The sequence below is a fragment of the Bacillus rossius genome, assembly GCF_032445375.1.
Source record: "Bacillus rossius redtenbacheri isolate Brsri chromosome 4 unlocalized genomic scaffold, Brsri_v3 Brsri_v3_scf4_2, whole genome shotgun sequence".
Classification (NCBI taxonomy): domain Eukaryota; kingdom Metazoa; phylum Arthropoda; class Insecta; order Phasmatodea; family Bacillidae; genus Bacillus; species Bacillus rossius.
Genome location: NW_026962011.1, coordinates 17,992,288 through 18,010,628, shown reverse-complemented (window position 1 = coordinate 18,010,628; position 18,341 = coordinate 17,992,288). Strand labels below are relative to the sequence as shown.

General features: G+C 35.1%; 1 protein-coding gene across 1 annotated transcript in view; it reads left to right on the top strand.

Moving 5' to 3' along the window:
* LOC134542320 (lachesin) overlaps nucleotides 1–18,341 on the top strand; it is a 588,254-nt gene that overhangs the window by 425,974 nt on the left and 143,939 nt on the right. Inside the window, exon 4 of the mRNA XM_063386470.1 lies at nucleotides 11,448–11,554. Within this exon, the coding sequence (XP_063242540.1) occupies nucleotides 11,448–11,554 (107 nt within the window). The remainder of the gene's footprint in view (nucleotides 1–11,447; nucleotides 11,555–18,341) is intronic.

Sequence of the window (18,341 nt, the reverse complement as noted above, 5' to 3'; positions counted from 1 at the left end):
TTAATATAGATTGGGTTTAGCAATCAACGTGTCTTGTTATCTAAGTGTTGTATGTAGTATATCTTTGTTTATATGAGCGTACTTCAAAATGCCTAGACAACCTTTCAGGAAAAACGTTTAACTTTAATCAAACTTCACGCAGCCAAGACTCATCTCAAGAAAATCTCGGAGGAAGTCATCCTAACAAGGTTTCTCGAACTTCTTTCAGTCAAGACTCATTTCAAGAAAACCTTGATGAAAATCTCCTTACCTAGGTTTATTTTCCAGAAACGCTGACATTCGTTCGACCCACGCATGCTGCAGAAGTAAGATGCTGACAAAACTTTTCTAACATTATAAATAAAGAAAAAGTCATATTATTTACATTTTCTACAAGAACGTATTCGATTGCGTGCGTCACAACGTATTGCCACTGAAAGTAATGGACAACAAGAGCAACGGTTAGAAAAACAAAGACGTCGAGACACAAGACGGTGCAGAGCTTTAAAAATGAATTAGTTATCATTATATAAAATCCACCGTTTGTGCGGATGTGCCATATCACACCTTAGGACCATTTGAAGTTTTGTGTATCCGTTGTGGTGCACTGCATTTCCCTGAGAAACATGTGTCTAAGGTCCAACCATATAAATAGAAATTCTCACGGTGACTGTTGTTTGCATGGACGAATTTTAATGGAGCTACCAAAATTGTCAAATGAATAAGTAATCTGTTTTTGAACCGTTACCCACATTCGGAAAAATTTCACAGAAAAATAAGAAACAAAAACGCATCTTTTTCGCTAGCGTTCTTCAACGTGGAAGATGACAGAACTAAAAATAGCTATGGTATTTGTAGTTTTATTGTTTGTGGACAAATATATCATAAAATGAATATGACAACTCATCCGACGCAGAACGATGAATGTGTCTTTGAGCGACCACTGTACGGCCAACTATACTTTTTTAGATCCTGAAGATGCTGTACGGAAAAGAGTTAATCATCAGCTTAATTCCGGAATAAGTATCTCAGTGATGGATTTATTGGAGCACGTTATTCGAGCGCACAATGTTTATGTACAGGGATACCTAACGATGTGAGGGATAGAGGAGGAAATCAATATTCTAACGTCTGCCCAAGGAATACCTCCACCACACGTTAATCTTTTACTTAGACTGCCAGAGTAGGCTGATCGCAGAAGGTTTGATATGACCGCCTGTAATGAGGTTTGGGCAGTGTTTACACTTAATGCTGATCAAAGCTTTCCAGATAACGAAACGATTGTTCACCAACGTAATAAAAACATTGTCTATATAAATGATACCGATTAGCGAGTTGAGCCCATTACCTATTCAAAATTTTACCCGGTTGTCAGGATAGTTATGGTACAGATTTTCAGCTACTAACGCCATACGCTAGCTGCAGTCATTTAACTCTCGGCTTGAGCCGGCACAAAACAGACTTTCGTTTCGACCCGAGTTCATCAAGTTTAGTGTGGAAGTACCAACAACAGCTGTACGACAAATTTCCCTTAATGGACTTCATTTCGGTGGCAGATTATTTTGCGACGAACGCATGTTCATCACCGTCGGCCCTTCTTCAGTTTCCGGACATCATCGGCGCCAGAGTCGTGTTCCTAACCTCCTCCCCTCCATTTCACCGCCTGAAAATCCTACCCTATCCAAAATTCCCGCAACCGCCCTTCCCTTCTTTTTACAGGGATTATTTTCTTAAAGGGCTTAGGGTTCCGCGGACTCTTTACCTTTTCTCCTACCTGAAGGGGACTTTCTGTGTATCGATTCATGTTCGTGTTTATCTCCGTAGCAGGCTCCGGAGCTTCCTTTGACGGGGATATGTCACTGTACGTTTCAGTGTCAACAATATTTAGTGGACAAGTACATTCCATTCATGTAGAGCGTGAATTTATTTAACAGATAAAATTTAATAAAAAAAAAAGATTCGCGCCGAACAATATACGGGAGTAACCTGGTTCATAGTGAACTAGCAAACAAATATGCCACAGTTGGTGAAAAAATTACTTTACCTTCCTCGTTTCCTAGTTCTCTGCATTTTGAAGATGCAATGGCTATTGTTTGACGGCTCGTATCGCCTGATTTATTTATCACCATGACGTCGAAAATAAAACAAAAATTGCAAATAAATTTAGAGGACGGGAAAACCTTGTAGCAGCTTCCACAGAATCGTCCTGATATCGTGGCTAAGTTGATAATATGAAATTTGACCAAATAATAGAATATTTGGATAAAAAAATAGATTTCGGAAAAGAGAATTGCCACATATGCATTTGCTTGTCATTATGATATCTGATGACAATATTCATCAACCAGAATAGTTCGATGACTTTATTTCATATGAAATACCTGTGAATCATAACTTAGAGTTCAGAGAACTCGTACTCGAATGGATGACTCTCAATCCATGTGGAGAGTTAAACCTAATGCAACGAGTATGATTAAAAAAGGAAGAATAAAGTGTCGATTTGACTTTCCTAAATCCTTCAAGGAAGTAACATCTTTCTAACATGATGGAAAACCAAATTACCGACGATGATACAACCCACAGTTGAATCCACAAAGTTTCCGATTTTCACATGAACAAGCAGTTTATCCCAAATATACAAAGGGTCATCGTATAACACAAGACAGTCGTCATATATTAATTGAAAAAAATTAATTATTCTAGGGAGTAATTTTGCTATGAAATATCTTAATAAATTTATTTATAATGGACACGACTGCGCAAATATCAAAGCTGTAGAAGAACAAAGAACGCTAATTTAAATTAAGGCGAACACATACATTGAAGGATGTTGTGTCACCCCGCCAGACGCATGTAAGCGATTATTTGCTTTTTAAATATAAAAAAAATCACACTGTTCAACGATTGGACATCCATTTACCAGGTCAATATCAGATCGCAAACTTAGATAAAATTCAGGAATATTTGACTTGTATTGGCCAAAGAGGATCCACTTTAGAGGCATACTTTGAACATAAAAAACAAAATCAAACAAAAAAAAAGAGAATTTAATCATTTAAATGATAATTTTGATAATATAGAATATCATAATTATTGTATATCCCTGAACATATTATATAGGTGGGAAGATCAAGTAAAAGGGAGCAAATACTACGTCAATTAGGAGTCATTGGTAGGACTCACAATGTTAATTTACGTCGCCCAACCGGAACTATACCACTTGCGATTGTTGTATCATGTAAAATATGCAACAAGTTTCGAAGATATCCAAACTGTGAATCACACCCAGTATCAGACATATAAGCAAAACTGTTTAGTGCGTGGATTAGCCTACGACGATAAACAATGGACAAAAAGGTAACAAGAATCTGCATTATCTAAAATTCCCGTAGCAATGCATAAGCCTTTTTATACAAGTATTAATTGACGGATCTCCCCAATACCCAAAGCGACTATGGAAAACACTTAAAGAAAAATTGGCTTAAGATTTTATACATGCAGCCTGGCACAAAGGGCAGTCTCTAGAAAATGTAATTAATTGCGCCTACATAATTATTTCCCATAAATTAAACACTGAAGCAACAGAAGGCAGAAATTTCAAATACTCGGTACAAACACTGGCTTTGAGAACATTGAGTATCATGATGTTGAAGTTATTCAAAATTCTCTGAACACGGATGAATCAGCAAGCAGTCTTAGGAAAGAAAATGTATCAACTACTAAGAGGATAACAAATAAAAATCGTTAATGCCATTCTTCAAGCTGTAATGATACAAATGGTGAAACAAGATGCTTTTTCATTGATAGTCCAGGGAATACCGGAAAGACCATCTATAAAACTCTTTACTACATGCTCACTGGAAAACCGTGCAAAGTGAAATGTTTGGCTTTTACCGGTATTGCTTCCATATTGCTGCCTAATGGTCGTACTCCTCATAAAACCTTCGAATTAAAAGTACCACTAACACCAGACTCAGTTTCACGTATCATACCTGACTCTTCGAAAGCCAGAAAATTAGCAGAAATAGATTTTTTTTTTCTCGTGGATGAAACTCCGATGCTTCCAAAATATGGATTGCAGAACATTAATAAACTTTAACAATCCATTGAAAATGTGGATCTCCCTCTCGGTGTAAAAGTAATAGTACTTGGAGATATTCGCCAATGTCTTCCTGTACAGCCGCGAGCCAATAAAGCCGAGTTATTAGATATTTCTATTAAGCGATTTTCCTTATAGTCCCTTTTTAAGACGTTTACAATAGAAGAAAACTTGCGCGTTGATATAGAGCAACGGCAATTCGCTGATTTTTTACTTAAGTTAAGCAACGGCGAACTTCCATTAAATATAATGGAAGAAATCGACTTGCTGCAAAATATCATTTCAAACAACAATCTAATTGACGAAGCGTTTGGTAACAGCTTTGTCAGTGAAAGTTATGAGGGTCTAAAAGACAGAGCGATACTCACGCCCCTCAATAGAGATGTTGACAGAATTAAAGATGTCATAGTTGCCAAACTTCCCGGAGAGTACAAAATATATTATAGTATTGACCCGATGAAAGACCAACTCGAAGGAGCACTCTAATTTACAACAGAATCATTTAATACTGTCAACATTTCGGAGTTTCTTCCATACGAAATAAAATTGAAAAATAATGCATTAATATTACTGTAGCGTTATTTGGATGTATCAGAATGTCTATGTAACGGCTCAAGACCCATTGTGAAAATTCTGTGTAACACCAATGACTCAACATAAGGTCAACTGGGATGCACCATGCAGCGACACCCATTTCCAGTAAGATCTTAATTTGCCATCACAGTATATAAATCTCAAGGCCAAACTTTTAAATTTGTGGACTTAAAATCATAATCTCTTATGCTTTGCATGTTGCATGTGGGATTTTTACGAGTAAAGTGACCAATTACATTAAAAGAACTCTTCCAAAATGAAAATCGAAGGAAGTATAAGGTTAAGTTACACAATTTATAACTAATGATAACTGTGAAGTGAAAATGAACAAAACCATCATATAGCTATTTATTTAAAATAAAGTTTTGAACTATGAGCATTAGTGATTTTTTTATTTAACCGTCTGCAGTTTTATTAAAGGTATGAAGGTATGAAGTATAGTGAGGGTTGCAAAATATTCATATATATATATATATATAAAATATTACCTATATATGTAACCTTTTCAATCTTATATCCAGAGTTTGAAAAAGGTAGAGATATAGGTAAACTCTAATTGGTAAACTCAATATTTATTCCGTTCACTCCATAAAACATAAAATTTTAAAGTGTTTGATAAATATATACATACAAGACAATTTTTTTATAAATATAAAAAAACTTACATCTCTCGTATCTCCGAATCGGTTAACGATTTGGATGAAAATTTATATTAGGCCTACATTAACGTTTTTCTTTTCAAGTTTATATATTTATCCATGTCAAGATTATCTGTATTTTACATGAAAAACTACGATTATACAAAACAATAAGACCCCGAGCGAAGCTAGGTCGCCCTGGTACTATTTTTAATAAGAAAACTCAAAGAGAAATAATGGAAAATTAAAGGAACTTATTCTTGCTAAGTTTTGTGGTACACATGTATAGTTTATTCTTAAATTGTTTCTCTAAAATGACTATTTCATACACATTTTATTTAATTATTTGGTTAAAAAATTAATAAGAAGTTTTTATTTTTTAAATTTAATATTACTTTTATTCATTAAAAACGTCCATCAAGCTGAAAAATAATTTCATTCCTGTTATTTAAGCACATTAATAACACAAGAAAGCGTTTACTTCAAGCTTTTCACGGATTATTGTGTGGGCCTTTGTAGGAAACATATATGCAAGGCAAAATTAATTTCCCACATTTGTTCGATATGATAAAAACATATGCCTCCATCTTACTGCGGTATTCATGATATTGTACGTCAGTAATTTGTTATATATTTTTTATTATAATGAAGTGTTAAAATAAAACCAATTAAAATATATTTGTAAATATATGAGCAAAAAATTAATGTTGTTAGCAAAAATATATTATTTTATGGTAATAAAAACAGCAATATGAGTAAACGAAAATTTATCTGATTCAAGCAAGCATTATAGTAACACAAATTATGATCATACGTGTATATTTGTAATTACAGCATTCATTTAATTATTTTAGCGCGTCTCACAGTTGTGTGTTAGGTAAAGCATTGTATTTTATTCGTAGCATCGAAGAAAGAAATTTTTTGACAAACTGCTAAAAACCTTTGTTCCTTGGGTTTACTAGCAACACCAGGCACAGATTACACAGAGAACTTTGTAAACTCTCAAATCTCTTCGTAAATTTTGCTTAATGAGTTTATACACAAGAATCAATAATCTATCAACTTGGAGTGTTCAAACAGATTATGAAAACTTATTGTTTTATTGTATTTATTTTCCTTCCTCTTGCATGTTTATCCTGTTTACAACAGAATATTGGACTAAATTTCAAATTAGGCATATTTCTCCGAGTATATGGTTATCAGAAACTACGATGATCACACCTTTTTTTTAGACACATTATTCGTTGAATATTTCGTGAGTTATTTTATGTTAATTTTTAACGGCGCAGCTTGCCTATAATGTAACTTTATAAAATAAATAATTTTACTGTGTACATGCAGGCCGGGCGGTATTTTCTGCCGTTTTAGTTGGTATTTTAAAACTGCATATCTATAGTCATATATGTTTTGTAGCTGTAAACCGTTATACCTACCTGTTCGCGCTTCCCACACAGTAAAATTTTTTTAATTGAACTGAATTATTTTTTATAAAGGTACAAATGTTTGTAATGTTACAAATTATTTTTTTAAATCTTGTATCATCTGTACAATTACAAGTTGAGTCAAAGTATATTTTTTGTACTGATACCGAACGCCTGTGAGCGCTCATACATGGACTCGGGATCTTGCGCCCACTGCTGGTAGATGGTAACTTAATTTCAAATACCATCCGGACATTTTTATAGTAATTTTTGGGTTTGTCGTTCGCCAAACCCAGCGCGTAACTACATGCTCGTTCCCTAAATAAAAAAAAATAAATAAAAAATTGTGGCATGGATTATTGCGACCAATTGAATAAATTTTAGTGAGTGACAAGTAGCTCATTAGAATTTCGTCAACAGAGAGTCGCTTCCAGGACCTTCGCATGTCTTGTGACACTGCAAAACATCGCCTGCAGACCTTACAAACCAGCGGTGGACCAAAGAGCTATCTTTGTCGAAATGCATAAAAATGGCTATATTTTTTTTGTACTTACAAAAAAAATTGTTTGTAACGTTACAGTTTCCTTTTATTTTATTTATTTTTTTTTAACGGTGCAACCAAGCATGAGGGAACTCCCGCCGCAAGGCTTGGCGATGTTTTCAACGCCTCGCTCCCGGAGGGGAGTTTCACCCTCCGTCGCAAAGGGGATGAGAGCAGGCAGCGCGAGGAAAGTATCGGAGATCGGGCCGGCAGAAATCGCCGAGCGCCAGGAGGGGGTTCGGAAAACAAGCGGAGCGGCGTCTGTAAGCGTTTTCGATCGCCGCGGTGTTCTGATGAGGGGGAAACCGGTGGAACCTTGGTGGAGGAGGAGGGGGGGGGGTTGAGAAGGTAGGGGAGGATGAGCCGTCGGGCAGGTTCGGGGTTAGAGATCCGCGGCGGCTGGATAACCGAGGGAAAGGGATCAGGAGTGACAACCCCGCCGAAACCCGGGGATCACACCCTTCGCCCCTTCCTAAACCCGACCCCCGCACTTGCCTACCCCTGCCAACACCCCCCAGGCGAGCCAGGTCACGGAGAGGTGATGAATGGCGAGGCCACGCGGCGACGCCAGGTGTTTACCAGCAGCTCTCGCGCCGTCTTCCCTTCGGTCCCTTTTGAAAGGGTGCATCACGTGCCTGGCAGTTATGTGACACAGTACACTTCACATCGGAAGATCTCTCCGAGGTTACTGCATGTTAATAAATTTATGACACCTTAAAAAGAAGTCTCCAAAGCTAGACTTTGTTTATTAAATTTTAAACTTGACCATCATAGCATCACAATGAGCATTTGAATTGAACACCGATTTTTTCATTCTCCCTCATACGCGACATTGTAAATATCAATAAGAAATAACGTTTAGATCCCCCATTATCACCGTAAATTATTTTAGTGCCCATCTCAATTCGAAGACTTAATTTGAGGTAAAATGAGGTAAAATAATATTATTAGGCATCGGAATGGAAGATACAGAAATGAATGCTGGATAACGTTGTTTTGTGGTAATTGGTCTTAAGTGAATTGTAGAACGTTTAATGCTAGCGGTGATGTAGATACTCGAGATGTCTTATGTGTTTCTTCAATTGGAATCACCATCAAAAAAAAATTATAATTTATTAGAGGGGCTATTTGTAAAAAAAAGCGTAAGTTAAAAGTCTGTATTTATCAATGTTTTGGTAGCGTAATGTAATTTATTTAGTTACTACGCAAAAACTGCTTACATCTCCCAATTATAATGTAAAAAATAAGAAATTCTTGGAGAAGTCCTTAAAGTGTCAAATAAAAACAGTTCTTAGTTCATAAATTTTTTTGTTAGAAAATATTCTGAGCGATTTTATTAGTCATAACGACATTTTATTTTGAATTTTGTTTAGGTATTAATAGGATGTCATAAATGATTTAAGCATTATAATACTCACCTGTTAAATTATAATCCTGGTGTGTAAATCTATGACATGAATGTCGAACGGTAAAATTAGGGTAATGTATGACTATTGGGAAGAAAGAGATGATTAACTGTATTTGCTATACTGCATTCACATACAATGTGAGGATGGATGGTGAAATTTTTTGCGCGCGAAATAGCTTTTAAATCTTAAAGGAGTCATTCCTTTGCATTTGAGCAAATTCAAAATTATTCTTAGATAAAACTAACAGAATCTTAAGGGTCAACGCGAATAACGTTATAACCACTCAAAGAAATAAGTAGTAAGTAGGCTATTATATCTTCTGAACACCCTTTTATAAACATTTTTCTTCCAAACGATTTCTTTAATCTTTGAATCCGACAGTGAAAATATATACTAAATGTTTACAGAAATGTTACGTCTGAATGTGCTGTATAAGCTACAGTTAATGTTTTCCCATCAACTTTTTCATATTAAGTTCAGCTTCCCAAGTTTTAATGCAAGCACGTGCTGTGACGTATTGCAACGTAAACTAGATAACGTAGACATATCATTTCAAAAGAAAAATTGGCTCAAAGTAGAAATTTAGGATTTTATTCAATTCATTGAATTGGGAATGTGACGAAATTTATAAATTTATAACAAGTAAGTCAATAATTTAAAAATTATAAATAAAATTTAGCTTTCATCAACTATTTATAACCCGAAATGATCGTTTTGTTTTTACTAAGAAATAAACAAGAATATAGAATTACTCCTCTATATAATAATAATGATGACCTTAAATTTCTGAACCTAATATACATCCAATATGATAATTACCACGAACATAAAAGGAAAAATTAATCCCACAAAATATTCCGTTAGTAAGAGATGAGCAAGTTTTCTCAAGATATTATGGATATTTACAGTAGATAAAACTGTTTTTCGTTAGTATCTGCTTTTAAGCGTATGTTAAGGCGTGTCGCTGGTTTAACACGCTAGATGTTGCTATATACAATCACTTCATAAGGAATAACTTGTAAACTGTAAGAGTTTTTAATGGGCTTCAAAGTCAATGGTTTGAGGGTGAAACGTACAAAATAATGCTTCAGATGGGCGGAGTCTATCTGACACTGCAATTTCGTAACTAGGAAACAAAATCAGTAATAATTACGTAAAAACCGTAGTCCACTCTGTATATTCATTGCCATTTAGGCCTATATGTCATCTTCAATTCCTGCATATGTACCAACACTTTAAACCCGTATTTTGGTAACATCCTGTACGAATAAACAGTATACAGTATAGATCTGGGTCCACCATCCCAACATTTCTCTGTAAATCAAACAAAATTTAAAACTGTAACTAAAACCATTTTTTACTTAGTTATGTTTATAAAAATGCTGTTTTATTGTTATTATTTATTTTCCAATTAACTGTAAATCATTAACAAACTTGGCTGTTTTCAACATTTTTGACAAATATTCAGCATCACTGCAAAAAAAAAAAAATTAAGAACACGAAGAATACTAGTATCAACTTGTGCAAACTATTCGTCATTATGTCTACACTATTATGAGATGTATTGTATGAAAAAATAATCGTATTTTCTTTCGTTGGTTTTGGACCTATGGAACACACTTAAAATTTTATTTCCACATTTATGGCACGTACAATTTTTAAACACAATCGACATTTAAAATATATTAAATGCTTTTCAGTGCTAGGAAATTATTTTTTCCACAATTTTCGGACAGTAAAACTTATTTAAATTTTTGGGTAACTGAATTTATTTAAGGTTACCGGGGTGTTTAATATCGCACGGTGTCACACAAAATCTAACGTTTTTTTTTTATATAATTATTTTGGTGTATATTTGGTGCTCATTAATTTCATTAATGGTGAGAGTTGAGACTCAAACCACAATCTACGTCTCATTAACGTGACAGATTGTAAATCAAGGCCACCGAGGATCTGGCCATTTTAATTCAAAAGTTGTAAAAATTCAACTATGGATGAGAAAGTAATATTTTCGTATTTTAGTAAAAGGCAAGTAATCCCAACACTTTTAATGTTTGTTTGCAGTGTGCATTTTAATGGGAATTTACTCTCTCTCTCTCTCTCTCTCTCTCTCTCTCTCTCTCTCTCTCTCTCCATCACACCATTTATGCCATTAGCGCCGTCCTTATTTGGTGCGTGCTCTGTGGTGATATGTACACCATAGAGCAGCACAAAAATTTAAGACAGAATTTAACAATGTAATGGAAATTGTTTTAAATGTATCTGAAATACTGTGATTTGTAAGAGAAAATTTGGAATGAGAATTTTGGAAGTACGATGTTCTTGTTGTATTTCATAAATTATATAAACAGAGGTCACTTAAACACGGCATTTTGGACGAGAGTTTTTTCTAAAAAAAAATTATATCATTGTATGTAAAAAAATTTGCTATGTTTAAGCATATTTTTTATTTAATGGAATAAAACTAGTGTTAGGTTGCTACAAATTGTTAGTTCTTGAAATAATATATACTTCGTTAATTATTGATTGTTTTATATCAGAATGAAAACTGTAATAAAACTGATAAAAGGCATTATTTTACTTACAAAAATCATAAACTAGTCAAATTAAAAAAAAATAGCTTGTTACTTACGATGGTATAAAAAAATACGGTTTTTAGTGTTAAAACGCATGGTAGTATAAATGTGGCAACTACGGGTGGCAGTTTCTCCGTACTGCAAACTAAGGGTGAGACACCTCACAGTGGTGATATATTTTTTGTTCCAGCGCTCGGTTTCGAGCCCGACTTCCAGTTCCCGCTGGAGAACGTGACAATCGCCCAGGGCCGCGACGCCATGTTCACGTGCGTGGTCAACAACCTGGGCGGATACAGGGTGAGTTCCGACCTCACTCCAGCCAGGGTACGTCTCCAGCCCCTTCTCAAACAAGTCTCTGTCTCTATATATATATCTCTCTCTATCTCTGCCTCTCTATCTATCTCACTCTTCTCACGGACTGCCGCACTTGTGACACACCCCTCAAAACCGCACCCTCTCACCCACTCTTTCGACCCCAAACACCACCTCAAGCCACTATATTTGCCGCTCTGTTTGTTGCGACGGGGCCAAGATGTCTGCGGCTAGTGGGACCTTCGTTTCGGAAGATGGCGTGTTGGTAAAGAAAGGGGGGATGAACCAAACCCTGCTGATCTGGCTGTTTGACCGACAAGTGTGCTGATGATACTTCTAGTTGGTAAATTTGGCCAGTTATTAAAAAAAACCACGGAAGGATAGTGGATGAATGAAAACTAATTGAAAATTGTTCTTAATATCATGAATTTGATTTAATTAACGTTTACAAACCGGACACAACTTCAATTTTTTTTTCATTTTCAATCATTTCAACTTTAATAAAAACATTTTTTTTTTACAAAATTATGATGTATGTATGTAAAACACATTGTTGGCTTAGGACGCTTATTTTGAAAACGTATTAGGCAAATTTTACGAAAAACAGGTGATAGTTTTCGGAAGGTAAAAATAACTACATCTAAAACTTTCATATGTTATTGCAATGAGTTAACATTTGAGAAAATTTTAAGTGTTTTTTTTATCGAGAGTTTCTTTTATAGATATAATATTATTTAAGAGTGTTTAAAACTCAAACAATTAAAAAAAAAAATAGAAACGACAATTATAATCTTAGATTGTGCCTCGTTCGTTATAAATGTTTTATACAGTTATGTTTATTTATATAAATTCGGAATTATTTATAAGAAGTTTGAAAAAACTATTTTTTTTTTAATTCTTAAACACTTTACTTGCCACGAACATAGATTTGTCTTGATATCGATTTTTTAAAGTATTATATAGATAAAATCATTAGTAAACTACTGATTAAATTTGTATGATAGTGTTGTTAGTGGACATTTTGGCCCTATTAGCTGTTATCAGCCAATAGTGTGGACTCCAAGTAATTTGTTAATAATAACCGTAAACATGTAGTAATATTGCTTCGAGTATATTTGAGAAATTTCATAAAGTAACTTCAGAAGAAAAATGTCTAGGAATTGTTATTCCTAGGCCATGCATGCTAATTAAACATAACCTACTTGGCAAGGCATGAACAATCAACAAAAATTTCCATAGCATGTATATGTAACTAAAATTGGAGTGATTACTTTGTTTGACTCATTATTACAGCGATGCTGTTATTCTTTCTAAGAGTAGCTGTATTACTTGTGTAGATGTGACCATTTCTTCTAATGCCTTAAACGGGTTTGTGAAGACTTTGGAAACTACTCCATGAAGACGTGGTGTATCTAAGGTACGCTCGAATCCTTCTTTTTTGTATTTTATTAGTCAGTTTCTGTGCACCTGGATTACCACAAATATTTTAAAAAAATTAATAAGACATTACTTAACAGGGTATGAGGGTAAAGTACTTTTAAATGATGTAGCCCAAATATATAGGAAAACGTTAACCCGATTTGTTTGAAATTGTGTTTTCATCTAATGTTAATTTTCATACAGAGGTAGAGAGAGTGAGCAAGCAAATGGTAAATCTCTGATGGGTGGAGGATGCAAAGGTAAACATTTTTCGTAATATTTTCCCCGGTAAAAAAAATCTCTGACGGAGCCCACAAGATTATATTTATAAATGCTACACCACGTCTCGCCGCAGGCTAGCGGCGGAGGCTAGCGGCGGAGTAGGAGAAAGAACCCCCCCCCCCCTTTCTATCCAACAACACTTTGCATGGAAATTTGTGACTTGAGTAGAACTCTCACGATGCGCCGTTGTTGGCATGCCGACGCACCCTTGTTGCCTGAGTTCTAGGCCTGATGGCACCCTAGTGGCACTTGAAAGCACCTCCCAGCGTATAGCTGCACCCATAGCATTGGTCTAGCGCACACTTCTATCGCACATACACAGCACCCCTGTCTCTGTGTAGGTGTAACTGTTCTTTATTTTTTTTTGTAACGTAAGAAAAAAACTTCTGTGGTGTCGTTTCTCTATATGTTTTGTAACTACTGTGTGTGTATACTGTTTCGCTTTGAACTTACGGCTCGGTCATCTCGCACGCCATGTAGAATTTTTTTTTTATGTCTGTGAACATCTGAGCTGTTGGTATACTGAATTTGGTATGAGTAATCACGTGATAAAGTAATGGAAGTCGATGAACGGAATTATAAAGCTAATATGGTGGATCGACGTGTAGAAACATAACCCGTATATTGTCACTTTCGTAAACAATAGGGGACATACAAAACGTATTACTGTACCAATTGAAACTTTTTCATAGTGAAAATACCCCGGAATATATTTGGCAAACTAAAATAGTTTATAGCAAAACGTAATCTCAAGTTTAAAAGTACCTAAGGAAACTGGCATTAAATAAATATAACAAATATTCTCAATGCAAACCAACGGTAGAGCGCACGCTTAATATCCACACGGTACGTGGTTTAAATCTCGCAACTGGAAATTCTCTTTTTACTTTTTCAGTTCAATAATTTAGTATTATGTAACAATAGTGTTGATTCAGCTCAATAATGTTAAATATTGTTTGTAGGGAGTATTTTCATAATGATTTCAGTCGTTTGGACAAAAAAAAACACATATATGTACTTCATCCTATAAATGTTTTGTAAGGTTTCAAGTTAATTATTTAGTAATTCCATAGGAGTCCTATAACTTCTAACGTGTGCGCAAACTTTAAATTATTTACTGTTTTGTGAATTTTTAAAATATAGGCAGAATTTTTGTAAAATTTCTTGTCACAAATCAGGGACGAAACCCAGGTTTTATCGGAGCCGTCTCTTACAGTTAAAAATTTCCGGTTGTATCATGCTGGTAATTATTGCTATCTGCGTTTGATGGTGGCAAGCAACGTTTACGATTCAGGCAACGAATTCTAGCGGCAAGCGCAGAATGTGTGTGATTCGCGTCTCGGAATTTTGGTGTGTAGGTACCTGAAAAGCGACTATTTTATTGATCAGTATACTTATCAATCTAGCCATATTTTAAAGAATTTTACCTAAGATTTTGTGTCCCAGTTTCATATTATAAGTTTATTTGCTGGCATGAACTACATCGGAACACTCGAATTTGCTCGTTACCGTGTACCGAGGTTAGATTTTTGCACTTTGTTGACGAATTATTAAAGTCTCGCTCAGTTATTCTTTTTTTTTAATTTTCTATTCATTATTACTTAAGGGCTTTTCATGAAATATTAACACAAAACCTCCGTTGCATCTGTTGTCCTGCAACGCATACTTTCAAAAAGGTATTCACTTAGTGTAATTTAATCGGGGTAAAAATTCGCACAAAAGATTATAATAACGACAACTTGCGCTACTTTGAACACCCGTTATATAACATTTACTGAATGTCGGTTGAAAATAATTCTCTTAGAATTTAGGTTCTAGCTCTTAAATAGCAGTAATGACGAGAAATTGAAAAATTCAACATGACGTGTGAGACCGAGGTGTGTGTATTGGAGTATTTATTAACAATACCGATAAAATTCATTTAAAGGCAGTATTAGTGGTAAATTGTATACAAAATGCAAATTCACTGCCTCGTATTAATGACTGATTGTATTTTAGTAAATGTGAAACCATTTCAACGTATTTAAAAGAAACATGAAACATGAAATAAAACATCAAAGTTTTATTTGATGACACAATAAAGAAATAAAATACAATAATGAACAGATTGTATAGCTCTATTGGTTCATATCACTAAATGATAATTGATTACAATTATCTTTATAAACTGATATTGATATCAATATTTATATTAAAAAGTAAGTTCACTAGTGAATCTGTTCTATTTCTTTTCTATGAATTGGACTTTAGGCTACGTGAAAGTGAAATTCAAGTCACTTCTTGAATTACAATTAAGTAATTTTCTTATGCTATTACTATAACTATTCGATATTAATGGGACAAGCTTAAACCCAAGTTGGCCAATAGCTATGTATATCTTAGTATTTATAAAGGTTAATTATTTACTTGTAGTTTGATTCGATAAAAAAAAAGGCCATTGTCAATTAATATCAATTTTTTAATTTTTTTAGAAAATGGAGAAAACACTTGAATATTAACATGGAAATACAAGATAACAAAGAGACAAAATAACTTATTTTCAAAGGGTGGATGAAATTATTTACGCCAAAGAACAAACTTCTGTCGGGAAACGCGCCGCTCTTGTGTTGCTGGTTGTTCAAGTAAGAATTTCATAAGCTTTCTATTAAAGAGAAGAGCTCAGAGCCGTGGTTGGCGGGTTGCAGTGTTGGCGGAGAGAAAGGGGCTGTAAGAATGCCAACCCCCCTCTCCCCTCCCCCTTCTGCTACGGGCAGATCCTTCGGGGAAGGAACTTGTAAGCATCGTGGGAGTCGTCACTTGCAACGGTGTTTAAAGCCGCCGGGTTGAAAAAGGGGTGAGGCGGAGGGGGTTCCTTCGAGAGCTGGCGGGTGGTAAGAAAAATCGGTTCGTGTTCGACGAGACGGTTGGGGTGAGGAATAAACCAAAGAGAGGAGGGGAAGGGGGGAAGAAGTAAACGGACGGATGCGACAGGATGGTGAGCCGACGGACGAGGGAAAATGATCAAACCTGTTTGAGCTCATCTACCACGTCCAGACGAGGTGGTAAACAGTAGACGCCGGGAGTGCGCAAATATTATCCTTCGCGCGGCTTTGCAAACCACGACACACACACCCTCCCCCTCCCCCCTTTTTAAACAACTCTCTTTCCTAATCGAGCGTTTCGATCCACTCGGCCTGAGAGTTGGGGGGTGGGGTGGGCATTGTCTCCGCAGGGTGGGCGTCTATGGGGTGTGGAAAGGGTGGCCATAAAGAGTCCATTGGCCTGGCTTATTTGCCTTGTTCGGGCGGGTTGCAGGGTGAAAGGGGTCGAGTAGACAAAGAGCCCGACGTCATTTGGGGCAGCCTCCCGTAAACATTTACCCTGGCCGGTTCCCGAGAATCTTTAACAAGATATCGGACAGAGCAGAACTTTTCTTCTGTACGACACAACATATTTACGTCTTTAGATCAGTTTTCCTTTAAATTAGTTTTTTTCAAAACCATCAAAGTTTGTTATTTAATTGTTTAATTTTTAACTGACAAGCAAAAAGCACTGTTTGCAGTTTCTATGGTAGTGCTGAAATGCTAATAATCTGTGGTAAACAACGAAGTACAAATATGATAATGATAACTGTATCAAAAATGGCAACAATTATTTAGACTAAAAACTTAAAAAAAAACTTATAGTTAAAAATGAAATAAAAACGTCTTTATTGTTAAATTAACTAAAAATTAAACAATAAATTTTGAATTTAATTGTTTGTTCAACAGCCGAATAATGCACAACTTTTTTGTAAAACTAAAAGCATGCGGTGTTTGATATCATTTGTCATATTTTTTTATCAGTAATAACATAATTATTTGTCTTAAATTTTCTATTCCTAATTAGTAGGATAGGTATAGTCACTACGAAAATTTTAGGATATAGTTATGACAAAACTTTTAGGATATAGGGATGAAAATTTTTGGATATAGTCATTACGAAAATGAAAGAAGAGAGCGCCTTAGGCTTTCAGTTATACAAAGTTGTGATGAATTATTCGCCTGTTGGACAAAAAAAATTAATCTTAAATTTTATTTTTAAATTTGAAGGTCATTTGAAGATAAAACCGGTGTTTTTCTGTTTTTTTACTATACGTTTTTTGTATAAATAATTCCACATTATTATACTTAAATTTTTATATTCTGTAAATAGTTCATAACTAGACCTATGAATGAAAAATGTTATATTCGTAAATAAAAAACACTATAGTTTGTTGAAACAAATATATTATTATACATCCATATATCTGCCATGGGAAGATAAAATTAAATAAATTTGTTTATTTTTAACCGAAACCATTGTAACTGCATAAATATCACATTTCTGTGACTATGTTCGCAAGCTCATTCCTCCCCCACCTCCGTAGCTAAGCCTGAGATGACTCAAATCAAATGCGAGTCTGCAATCAACTTGAAGGTGCCGCAACATTAGCCTACATGCTAACTTAAACAACGGTAAACTTTGCCGGTATACGGTATATGTATTGTTCTTATCGTCCAACTACGTCACAAGAGAAAACTAGATATATTCAAATCCGTTAACATTTTAGGCGCTATTTCCACAAAAAAACGTTGGAAAAATGTATTTTCAACGTATTTAGGTCAATTTAAAAATAATTTTTAAAAAATACTGTCTCCAAACGTAAACTAAACGTATACTGCAATTTGTACAAAGTAATGCATGCAGTATATAAAACTTGTCCTGTTTAAAAGCGCTATGGTCATTTACTGTATATTAATTTTCTGATTCCCTTCAGCTGGACAAATTTTGGCATCCAAGCTTCTTCGGTCACATTTTTATTTCATATTTTATCCCAATTGCGGTTTGTGAAAGAATCTTAAAATGAATCACGAGTGGTAATCTATAGGCTCCACAGAGGCACCATGAACGCAGGTTGAAAAGTTTAGGGGAATATTTTTCATTTGTTGTTAGTTTTTGCTGCTGAAGCCGTCGCGCACAGTTGGCAGCAATTGCCGGGGGAGCATTCTTCCGGGCCGGTGTCGCGTCGCGGAACACAAGAACCGCGCGGGCCGGGGACTGTTATGGGGGC